The following is an 11,066-nucleotide window of genomic DNA, read 5'->3' as shown; positions in this document are numbered from 1 at the left end:
TGCTGCACCTCCCTGGCCCGTCTGTGCAGGTGGAGGTCTGATGCCCATTTCATAAGCGCATAAGGAGGGCCTTCTGGGGACCAAGACCCTCAGTCCTTGGGCAGTGGGGCAGGGCAGACGCCGGGGCTGCAGGGTGCAGGCCCCTAACCAGCACTGAGGACTGCGGCTCTAATCTGGCTCCTTCTGCACAGCCCTGAGTCTGTGTCCCTCTGAGGGGACTCAATGGTCCTTATGCTCATGGGTGTGTGGGGGCTGAAGAATGTGGACAAAGGCACCATGCAGGTTGCAGCCAGTGACATCCTGCTTGAGGGCTGGTGTTACTCGGTCTCTTCCTTGGAACCCGTCCATTTCTGTCCCCTTCTCCCTTTCCTTCCCCACCTACTATCCTTCCAGCTGCCTCCTCTCTCCCTCTGCACCGCCACCCCGCCGCCACCTGGCCCCGGCCAATCAAGCCAGGAGCATGTGGCCCTGTCCCCTCCTACAGGCCTGGGCACAGGGGTGGGAGGCATTCTGGTACTGCCATCCTGCCAGGAGCAATTCTCAGCCCTGCAGTCCATCCTTTCTTGGCTGCAGGATGGGGTTCAGGCTCTGTGAAGCACCCCCATGGGGGGGTCTCACCTGAGACAGGGAGCCCATGTGAGGAGACTGTCAGCCGCTGTCCTCACACACAGTGCCTGGCCACTCCCACCCCACCCTGGGCTTTCTGGGATACGGTCCTCACTGAAATGTCCCTCAGCTTTGGTCTGTTCCAAAAGCTTCCCCACTTTCCCTGCTCACGCTCTTTCTGGAATTTGAGTCATTTCCACCCAAGTCACCCTCCAAACCCGCAGGAGGCTGGGTGTGTCCCATTGTCGTTGGGAAACCAGAACCACACCCAATGGGAGGACGCCTCTCTGCAGGCCCTTCTCCTGGCCTGGGTTTCTCTCATACCATTCTTAAGTGGCCATCACTCCCATCACTTACCCAAGTGCCCCTCCCTGATTTCGTTTCACTTCCAGGCACTAAACAAAATTGCTGACGCCAGCTACCTCAGCCAGTCCCCGTGCTGCTATCTTATTCCGTGGGCTGTTTGTCATAATTAGTTCAGAGGTATCCAATTCTGTCAAAACGCTGGATAAGCTGCTCAGAATGATAACGAAGAGCGGCTGCCCTCTCTGGCTTCTCTTGACCTCCAAGGGTACCCACTTGCCCTTGGCTCTGAGCTGGAAAAGGGAGGGAGAGGGAGGGAGGAGGAGCAGGCGGCCTTCTGCTTGCAGCTCAGCAGAAAACTGTTGGACAAATCACACCGTGTCGGTTCAAGGGCACGGTACTGAAAGAGAGCTTCATCTACCAGCCCACTGCTGCAGGGGCTGGCAGCCCTGTGTTCATTATTTACATTTGGCTGTAAATTGCTGGAAGTTGTAATTACAGTTTGATCACTGGGTAAGCGCCATATGCAGCCTTTCCATCTAAAGGAATAACAATTTCCACAAAACAGACAGCCCTGCCTGTGGAAACTGCAGCTTTATAGATCTCTTTATTGGAGCATGTATCTCTCTTCTTGAGTTATAGCAGCTGGGAGCAGAGCACTGCAGAAAGCCAGGGGCCAAGTGCCCTTTCACACAAGTCACATGTCTTGATTTATAGGGCAGAGCAGAGCAGTAAGGCACTGGCTTAAATGACCAAAGCATTTAGTCTCAGTCTGTATTATTTAATAGCTACCAGACAGCTCCAGGCAGCTGTAAATAGTATGACTTAGAGGAAGCACTGGGGACCCTGGTTTCAATTATACGTCAGTTACACCAGCCCCGTCCAGGCAGCCAGCCAAGGCACTGTGCAGATAACATGGGACACAGCTGCATGTACATCCTGGGGCCACCAAGCACCCTGTGTCTCTGAGCTACTCTTCTGGTCTGAGAAGCAGTTTTCTCCACTCCCTACCTGCCTCCTAAGGGCGGCTATATGGGCTGGTCAGAAGATGCAGCCACTGCCAGCGCCTGGCCCACTGGGTCAGAATCAGGCAGGAACACGGAGACAATTAGGCCTGGAGCACCCACAGGGCTGGCTTCTCAGTGAGATCAGAGCTCAGGGGAGGAGGGGGCCATGATAGTAAACAGTATGGCCCTCAAGGCTCTCTGCCCAGGGTTTAAATCCCAGCTCTGCCACTCAGCAGCAGCTGTGTGATTCAGTGCCTGTGGCCCCACCTGGGGTGCATGAGAACTGAGTTACCACATGTGTGACAAGGGCTGACCAGAGCCAGGCAGGTGCTGGGCAGTGAGCTAGGCCCATGGTTACACTGCAAATCGGAATGTACACCCAGACTAGAGCCCTGTCCCTGCTGCAGGTTCCTATGTATGTGCAGGGGCCAATGCTCCAGGGACAAAAGCCTCAGGGTTTATATGACGCACGTGACTGACCCAGGTCAGCCTAGAACTGGGACTCTGGGGAGCCTGTGGTAGTGTCAGCCTCTGATGCCACACCCTGCTTCTGCTCCCAGCCAGCTCTCATTTCGGGTAACTGTTACCTACACCAGTCGTGACACACACATCACCTCTGGGGTCACTTGGGTGGACAGTCCCCTCCCTTCTGTCAGGTCCTTTGTATCCGAGGTCCTTCAAGAGACAGACACCAAGTGGGGTTTGCTACAAGGAACCTTACTGGGGGAAATGCCAGTGTGGACACAAGTGGAGAGGGAGCTGACAGATAGCAGTCCCAGAGTGTCCCAGGGGTAGGAGGTATGTGGGCCAAGGCCAAGCCCAACCAGGAAAGTGGGTGTGGATAAAGTGAAGGTTCCTATGGCCAGGATTCTCACCTGGCCCTGGTCACCTAGCTCACTACACATGCATGGGCACTATGTTGCCATTGACTCTAAAGAGCTCCGCCTGCTCTGAGCGACACTGTGGCATGACCGCACAGCTGCAGGGCTGCAGGAGAGCAGACACTGGTGTAGTGGCAGCATTGAGAACCGACATAGACAGTTGTGGGGGCAGAGAGGCCCAAAGGCAGAGACCAGCTTGCTGTATGCAGACTCACTCTGAGTGGATGGGATTCTAGTGAATGACCTGCTACTGTGAGAATAAAGTTGGGTATAAACACTTTAACTCCAAAAATGTTCCATTGTCAATTTTTTGGTTCTCATTGAATCCATAGTGAACTTGCACGGAACTGAAACCCACTGGTAAGACAATTGGCGTAGTCGGCAGGATTCACTGTTGGCCAAGGAAAAGAACTGGCTGCCCTTATGGGAGGGGTGCTTCAGTGGGCTGCCCCTATGGACGGGGAGACATTCAAGTGTCCCCTAGTGGATGTGTGGTCCTACATGGCTTGCCTCCTAGAGGACTAGGCTCCACCCTGACTGGGAAGGGGTGGAGGCAACACCTGAGGCCATAAAGTTGACCCTCAGCAAAATAGGGAATTCCTTTAGGAAACAGAGTGGCTGTGGGAACTGTGGGAGACTTCTTCTCACAATATTGAGAAAAACCGTAAGGGAGAAAGACATCCTCCCGCAGGAAGCATGAGAAGAGGCAGCACAAGAACACGAGCTGCAAAGTGCTGTTGAGGTAAAAAAATTTGTTGGTGATTGAAATGGCATCATTATGAGGTGCTGTGGAGATGGTAAAGGATGTCGTGGTAGCCCGAGAGTTAGCAGGCTGAGGAGCAGTGGCCTGAGCAGCAGCAGCATGAGAATGCAGGCTGACAGGTGCCGTGGGGCAGGTGAAGGATATAGTGGAGCTCAGACCCAGAAATGGAGGAGCGGAGGGTTTGGTGAACAGGCTGAGGGGAGGCCCTGCTGGTGCCAGAGACATCAGCCCCTCCTCAGCTGAAACCCCATCTGGTTGAAAGTTGGTGGAAAGCCTGAGAAAAAGACTCAGCAACCACGGATTCCTCCATGAGAGGTGCAGCCCCCTCCCCAGTTTGTGGAGCACCCTATGCTATGCTGCTGTACTCAGGTCCAAGAAATGAAAGCACAAAACGAAATATGGTCTGCCCTTCAAAGGAAGAATTTAAAGGGCCCCGTGAAGGTCACGAGGACCCAGATGTGGTTTGATTTGATAAAGGCAGGAGCAGAGAGAAATTGGATGGGAAGTCAAATAGAATCTTACTGGGGCAGCAGTTCCGGCCACTGAGGATGGAGAAGCAGAAGCCAAAGACAAAGCAACAAGATCAGCCTGTTTGCAAGATTTTCTGCTAGGGAAGGTGAGTATTATAAGGCCCACCCATGGTCCTTTTGGTTAACTCATTTGAGTAGAACTGGTTTGAATGACCACTTGGTGGCAATGCATCTCCTCAGGCTTGAGGGTTATTATAATTTGTCTTAATTTTTGTTATTTGTATATTGTGGTAGCCTCAGTTATTATGGAATTTGGTTATAATGTTCCAGCCTCCTTGCACAAGGACGATCGCAGAGGATTGAGGGCACACAGATGGAAGAGGCGAGAATCTTGGAGGGCTGGAGTGTGGATAAAGTGAAGGTTTGTATGGCCAGGATTCTCACCTGGCCCTGGTTGGCTACCTCACTACACACACATAGGCAATATGTTGCTATTGACTATATAAAGAGCTCTGCCCAGTGCTCTGAGTGACATGGTGGCATGGCCGAATGGCTGCAGGAGAGCAGAGACTAGAGTGGTGGCAGTGCCAAGGACAGAGACTGAGACAGCTGTGGGGGTGGAGAGGCCCAGAGGCAGAGACTGGCCTGCTGCATGCAGATTCACTCTGAGTGGACAGGATTCTAGTGATTGACCTGCCACCATGGGAATAAACTTGGGTATAAACCCTTTCACCCCAAGAATGTTCCATTGTCTTTGGTCTCAATGAATCTATAGTGAACTTGCCCAGGGTGGAAACCCATTGGCAGGACAGTGGAGCAAAGTGGGCTGGGAGCCCTGGAGCCAGAGTGGGCCACAAAGGAGGCCTGTCTCCCAGGGATGAGCCTGCCTGCTTCCGTGCTGTGAGGCCTGTGTGACAAGGGGTGGCTGTGGGGGAAGGGCCTCAGTCGCTCAGGCTCCCTGCTGTGGCACCCTCCAACGCAGTCTCCCCACTAAAGTGGCAGCATCTCCTCTGGACATCAGGTGGGTCCCCACATGGGTCTCTGGGGCCCTCCCCATGCTGAGGTTGCCTGGTCGGTGCCTGGACGAGACTGTGGGCTCTGACAGGGCAGAAACCAGGGCTGATGGTGACCCAGTGCTGGCACACAGGCAGCCTGCTGAGGGAATGAGCCCCTGCAGTTTTTATCTGTCCCGTCTTCAGTAAATTCACTCTGAATTCTTTTAAACTGGACCAGCAGTGTGAGCCAGTCTTTCCCATCACATGTTTCTAACATCAAGAAACTCTCAGGACTTCAGAAACTGCTGGTTCTGAAAGAAAACAAAAGCAAGCCCTTCTAATCCTGTGAACATAGCACCACTTACAGCACTTCGGGGGCATCCTGGTGGGAGTTCCTGTTTTCAGACCCTGCCCCATACCTCACCCAGTTCTCCCGGTGCCCGATTCCCCATGAGCCTGAGTCAGATGGCACAAGTTTCCTGTCCCCACAGCGACTCCCACCACCACTGTGGCTGCAGGGACGAGGGTGGACCCAAGGGACCCCAGGCTGCCCCTGCAGGGCTGTGCAGCCACAGGCTGACTTCTGTGCCATAAATGCACCTGAGGCCAACATACTGCCCCATACTTCAGCCAATCCTTGGAAATATTTTCTGGGATTGCTTCTGAAGGGCAAACCAACCTAACTAGAAACCTTAGGAGCAACTTGTGAGCTCAGGATGGAGTCCCATGGCTTCAGCACAGGAGGCCCTGCCTCGGGTGTCACACTCAGCCAGCCCCAAATACCCTGTCCTTGTTGTGCTCCCTCCACCTCCCTCCCAGCCTCTGCTGGAAAGGTCCTTCTCCCATCATCCAGAATGCCCTCACAGGGAGCCCCTGGGCAGTAGGGATGCCTCATCGGCCCCACCTGGCCTGGGGGGTGACATGTACCTGTTCCCCAGCTTTTGACGATGTGCCTCCTAAGGCTGCTCCTGCCCTACCACAGCAGTAAGAGATGCTTCTGGAATGCAGGTAAACGGCCACCCAGCTCCCCGGGAACCTCAGTGAAGTCACAGGAAGAGCAGCAGGTAAGAAGAGTGTGTGCCAGCCAACTATGGGAACTTGTCTCATCCATGTGAACTACAGAAAAGTTTCCCTCCCATCTGCGGTACACTAAACCGAGTTTACACTGTGTGACTGAGATTTCCCAGTATTTTTAATAAGAATGGTGAAGTATTTAAGGATATGCATTTATTTTTAATAAAATAAATTCCCTCCAACTGACCCTGCACCCTGAGAACCATGGCTCATGCCTGACACCTCTTTCTCTCCATTCTCGAATACATGCTGTTCTGTGGACCCCAGTGAGAACCATTCACAACTCCCCGAGACACATTATGTGTCTTCCTTCCATCCACGGATGACATTAGTGGCCAAAATGTCTACCTGAAATGTGCCTATGTCTTTTGGCTTCCATAGTTGATGCCAGAGAATGTTCCTCTTTCTGAATGACCAAAGGCGGTGTCTTCAAATCACCAAGGGGGCGCCTGCGCCTCCATACAGTCCTGCTGAGCAGCAGGTATAGCTAACTCTAGGATCACCACACCTGGCACGCCTGGATCACCTCCTTCAAGGCCTTCAGCACCTCCACGCTTCTGTCCTTCACGGCCATAGCGAGGAGGATGGCTCTGTTTCCAGCTTCTTGAGACACAAACGTCACCAGGTTCTTTGCAAAGACATGGATGAGAGGCTGGTGAAGGGAAGGGGAGAGAAACCTATTTCAAATGTAAATTTTCCCTTAATGCCTTCACTACACAGCCCTCAGGAAACCAGACTGGCTTCCTGTTCCTCCAGTAAAACACTGCCCGATACGTTGGATGTCAACAGTGATTCAGAGTTCAATGAGACTCCTGAACACACCCTGTACAAACAAGCTGCTTTTAAAAAGGCATCAATAATTTCTTAGTGCCTTGATTCCTCTGTATCATCCTGCCATTTCTAATCTGAAAGGACTCATGAGAGACAAGTCTGCAGAGCGGAACTCTGTCAAATCTCACAGGCAACCTTTGCAGAACAGAGCTGACAGCTGCTCATTACTGTATCATGAAAGGGTCAGACAGAAGGGGAGGCCCGCATTACAAAATCAATACCCCTTCTGTCTTCTGGGTAAACTGATGGGCTTGGAAGAGCATCCAACAAGGGCAGGTGGATGCCCTCGGCCCCACAAAGGCCACGGAAAATGGCTGTTACCCGGTAAGGGGGGCGTGTCTACCAGACGCTCCACACCCACATTGGCAAAGCTATGGCCACCAAAGCATTTTTTCCTGCACTGCAGGGATCCCTGCCCATTTTACCTCGTCCTGCCCCAGAAGGACTCTGGTGGTGAGCATGGGCTTGCTGATGTCACCAGCCACACTGGTGGGTTCCAAGGCGACCAGGGTACCCATCTTCCCGAACTGGGTCACCACCACCAGGACGTGACTGCTGAACGCTGTGCAGACCACCTGGGTGGGGACCCCACACACCTCGGCAGTCTTCTGCTTTGATGTCACCAAGGGTTTCCCTTCCATAGCTGGGTCTCTTCAATGGCACTTTATGTTTAAAAGGGAGAAAAAGGAGTCAGTCAGTGCCAGATCGCCCTGGGGCTCCGAGATAACCACCCTTTGACCGTAATCCAGAAACACAAGCAAGCCCATTCAAAGCATCAGTCTGTCCGCCCTTCAGGGCTGCACCTGAACTTTCTGGAGTCCTTGCGCAGGCACGCGGCACAGACAGGCAGGCCGAGCAAGGCCGGCGGCAGGTCAAACACACACACGTCTGTCTACAGGCAGGTGAGCAGCGCACCATATGTCGCGCGCCGTCCCGCGCTACTGCAGCCCCGCCGCGCTGAGGCCCCAACACGACCGGCGCCACCGGAGGGAGCAGCACCGCTATCCCGGTGGCGCAAAGGGATGAACGCGGCGCAAAGGGATGAGTCCGGGCGCGGCGCGGACGCCACCCGCCACAACCGCGCGCCGCCAGACACGCCGTCCTCGCTCACCGGGACGCAACCGGAAGTGACGCACGGCCCCCACCGGAAGTGCAACCTGCGGGCCTCGGATCCCTGCGGGGCGTCCGGCCCTGAGCCGCTGGGTTCCGTGCTTTGGAAAAGGGCTCGCTGTGCTGGGACGGTGCTGCGGCTCCACCCACTGGCCTCGGCCCCGCGGCCCCGGGCTTTCCGGACAGGGGCCTCAGGCTTCTCCGGAGGGGTCATCGTGGGCCCCCGGTCCCTCCTGACGCGCAGGGGTGGGCGGAGGCAGAGCCAGGCGGGGTCAAAGCGCGCGGGAAGCGGGTTTCTTCCGGGACTACCCCCCGGGCTCGGTCCCCCCGGGGCAGGGGGTCCCCGGGGACGTGCAGCCGGGGGCGGCGGGTAGGGGACTCCTGCCAAGGACCGGCCCGGCCGGCGCCTCTGCCGCCTCATCGGCGAAGGGGGTTTTTGCCCAAACTGGGAAATGCGATGACAACACCGAAGTCCAAAGTCCAGGCCGAGCTGTAAGACAACTGGGGGCAGTCTGGGCAGTTCACTCCTGGAGGGGAGCTCTGCCCTCCTGGGGGAAGCCAGGGGCCCTTGGAACCCCTCTGGATGTCCGGAGGTCTCTGTCCTCAAAGGCCGCTGTGGGATACCCTCCACGTCCAGGGAGTAAGAATAAACGTTTGTTTGGCACTTTGTGTGTGTTAGTCCGGAGAGAGAAAATCCCGAGCAAAATACCTCTAAAAACCGAAATCAAAGGGAGAAAAAAGTTTAAAACCCGTTTATTGCTCACAAACCGCAGTCCCGGGCCGTCTTTCTCTTCTGCTCTGGAAAAAGCCAGCAAGCAAGCAAGCCAGCCCCCTCCCCTTAACGTCTCAGGTTCAGACACGCCCTCGGTTGCGCAGATAATTACCTATTGATGTGGAGATAGACTTCTCTCCACCCCTGAAGATATGCAAATACACTAAAGCCAGGAGAGATATTCTGAAAATATTGTAATTTTACCCACAGTATGCCAGGTATTATTCGAAGTGCTTTATGTACTATAGTAATTCACTTAATCTTAACTCCATTAAGTAGAAACACTGTTACCGGTGTTGTAGACAGGAAGCTCAGGTGCCCAGAACTTGCCCCACCCAGGCCACAAAGCCGGTAAGGGCGGGATCTAGGCTTCAGCCTTTACCCTTAATGACCGGCGTGGCGATCCCCACGCCCAAGTACAGGGGAAGAGGAGGGCAGCAGGATGGTTTCTGGTTCCTCCCAGGGATCCCTGAGAACCCCTACTGTTTACCCTCCTGAGGATAAAATTGCAACATTTCCAGATTATCTCGCCTGGCTTTACTTCATTTGCATATCCTCAGGGGTGGAGAGAAGTTCATCTCCATTGTTAGGCTGGAGGAAGTAAAAACAAGGACATGCAAACAGAACAGAGATGCCATAGGGGGAGAACAGACCAGACCCCAAGGTCCGTGCCTTATATGGAAAGGGGACAGCTCTTCCTGAATTCCATCCTTCTGATGTGCCAACTAAGACCAGGATGTCAGCCTCCTCCCTCTTGGAAGGAAAAAAGTTTCTAGTTGTCTGTTATGTCACCTTTAGCCAATCATACCTCTCCACGCCCCCTAGGATAGCTTGCCCGCTCCTCCCCCTCCTAATCCCTATCAGCCCCCACCTCCCTGACCGGGTGTGACTTCCCCCGGCCTGTAGTACCCAGACCGTGGAACATCACCCGGGAGTTGCACTCAAATAAACTACCTGGCCCTTTGTTGCCTCTCTTCGCTTGCTTATTTTGGCTAGAATTTCTATCTTACCCATGTCAATGGGTAATTACCTGGGCAACTGAGGGCGTGTCTGAACTTGAGAGTTTAAAGGGAGGTGCGGGCTTGCTTGCTTCTTTCCAGAGCAGGGGAGAGAGACGGCGGTGGACTGCAGTTTGTAAGCAATAAACGAGTTTTAAACTATTTCTCCCTTTGACTGAGGTATTTTGCCGTGGGATTTACTTTCCCCAGATTTACACCTGGCGGAAGTCGGTAGGGTTCCTCTGAACCCAAAATCTGTCATAATGGGTATGACCTTTGGGAGGGCTGCTCCTGTGGATGGTGGGGAGGCCCCAGTGGATGCAGCGGCAGAGAGTGCTGCTTCACCTATTATTATTTCCCCAGCTATGGGGCTTCCAACTTGGGAACCCCTAGTGGGGAATTGGTCAGGGGTAAAGTACCTCCTAGAGGGGTGGGGCCTTCCCCAGAACTGGGGAAGGGTGAAAACACCAGAAGCTGCAGAATTAGCCCTCAGTGAGTTGGAAGACTGCTTGGAGACCTTAGGGGGTCGTGTAGTGGCTGTCATTGTAGGGTCTCTTTTCATCGAGATAGTGAAAGATGTTATACAGGAGAAAGAGGATTATCTAGAGGGTTAGCGAGGAGAGAGAGGGATTTAGTGGGGAGAGAGACACACTTAATCGCTTGGAGGAGCTGGGTGATAACCTATGGGATGCTATTAAAGAAGAGAGACAGTTACTGGAAAGACAGGTCACACTCCTAGAAGACTCCTTAGTGGCAACGGGGGTAGGCAGCAGGAAAAGCCACGTTTCAGGAGGCTGTGGGAGCGGGGGAGGAAAGAGTGGGGCCTTCAACCCCAGAAATGGTGGAGGAGGAGCTGTCGGTGGAGAAGCCCGAGGGAGAAGAGAAGAGGAGGATGCGGGGCCAGTGGCAGATCTGCTACCCAGCCACCGTGGAAGTACCATCTTTGCCTGTTTTAAAGGCCCATCCAGCTGTAATTAAGAAAATAAAAATGAAACAACCGTGGGCTCCTCATGGGGATGAGCAGCCCCCTCCCCAGGTTGTGGAGCACTCCATGCTCCACCCCTATACCCAGGATGAGCTGGTGGACATGAGCATCAGGTATAGGCAGAGGCCATTGGAATTTCTACCTACATGGCTTTTATGTCTCTGGGATGTGGGGGTGGAAAACATTGTTGTGTCGGGTAATGAGATGAGTAGAATGGCTTCCCTAGCGACTCACCCTACCCTCCGGCAAAGGTGTGGTTGCAAAACGCCCA

The 11,066-nt window shown here is 54.0% G+C and overlaps 1 protein-coding gene across 3 annotated transcripts; it reads right to left on the bottom strand.

Annotated features, from left to right (window-relative positions):
- Positions 1–6,199: 6,199 nt before the first annotated feature.
- Positions 6,200–8,006, bottom strand: PSMG3 (proteasome assembly chaperone 3). Of its 3 annotated transcripts, none has more exons than XM_036933014.2 (3): positions 7,734–8,006; positions 7,356–7,592; positions 6,200–6,751 (listed from the first exon to the last, which is right to left on the bottom strand). In XM_036933014.2, exons 2-3 carry the CDS (start codon positions 7,569–7,571, stop codon positions 6,599–6,601), a joined length of 369 nt encoding a protein of 122 aa, XP_036788909.1. In that variant the 5' UTR covers positions 7,572–7,592; positions 7,734–8,006; the 3' UTR covers positions 6,200–6,598. The 3 variants fall into 3 exon arrangements, with proteins under 3 accessions (XP_036788909.1, XP_036788907.1, XP_057343449.1); XM_036933012.2 differs by having other exon boundaries at positions 7,846–8,000; XM_057487466.1 differs by having other exon boundaries at positions 6,200–6,727; positions 7,846–8,000.
- Positions 8,007–11,066: the final 3,060 nt, after the last annotated feature.

Source organism: Manis pentadactyla, chromosome 10, assembly GCF_030020395.1.
Source record: "Manis pentadactyla isolate mManPen7 chromosome 10, mManPen7.hap1, whole genome shotgun sequence".
NCBI lineage: Eukaryota > Metazoa > Chordata > Mammalia > Pholidota > Manidae > Manis > Manis pentadactyla.
This window is presented reverse-complemented; position numbering and strand designations above follow the sequence as displayed.

Excerpts from the sequence above, each read along its gene's own strand:
- PSMG3 (XM_036933014.2), bottom strand. The coding sequence starts at position 7,571 with ATGGAAGGGAAACCCTTGGTGACATCAAAGCAGAAGACTGCCGAGGTG. Across the intron at positions 6,752-7,355 it reads TCCTTCTGGGGCAGGACGAG|CCTCTCATCCATGTCTTTGC; the intron begins GTAAAATGGGCA and ends TCCCTTCACCAG.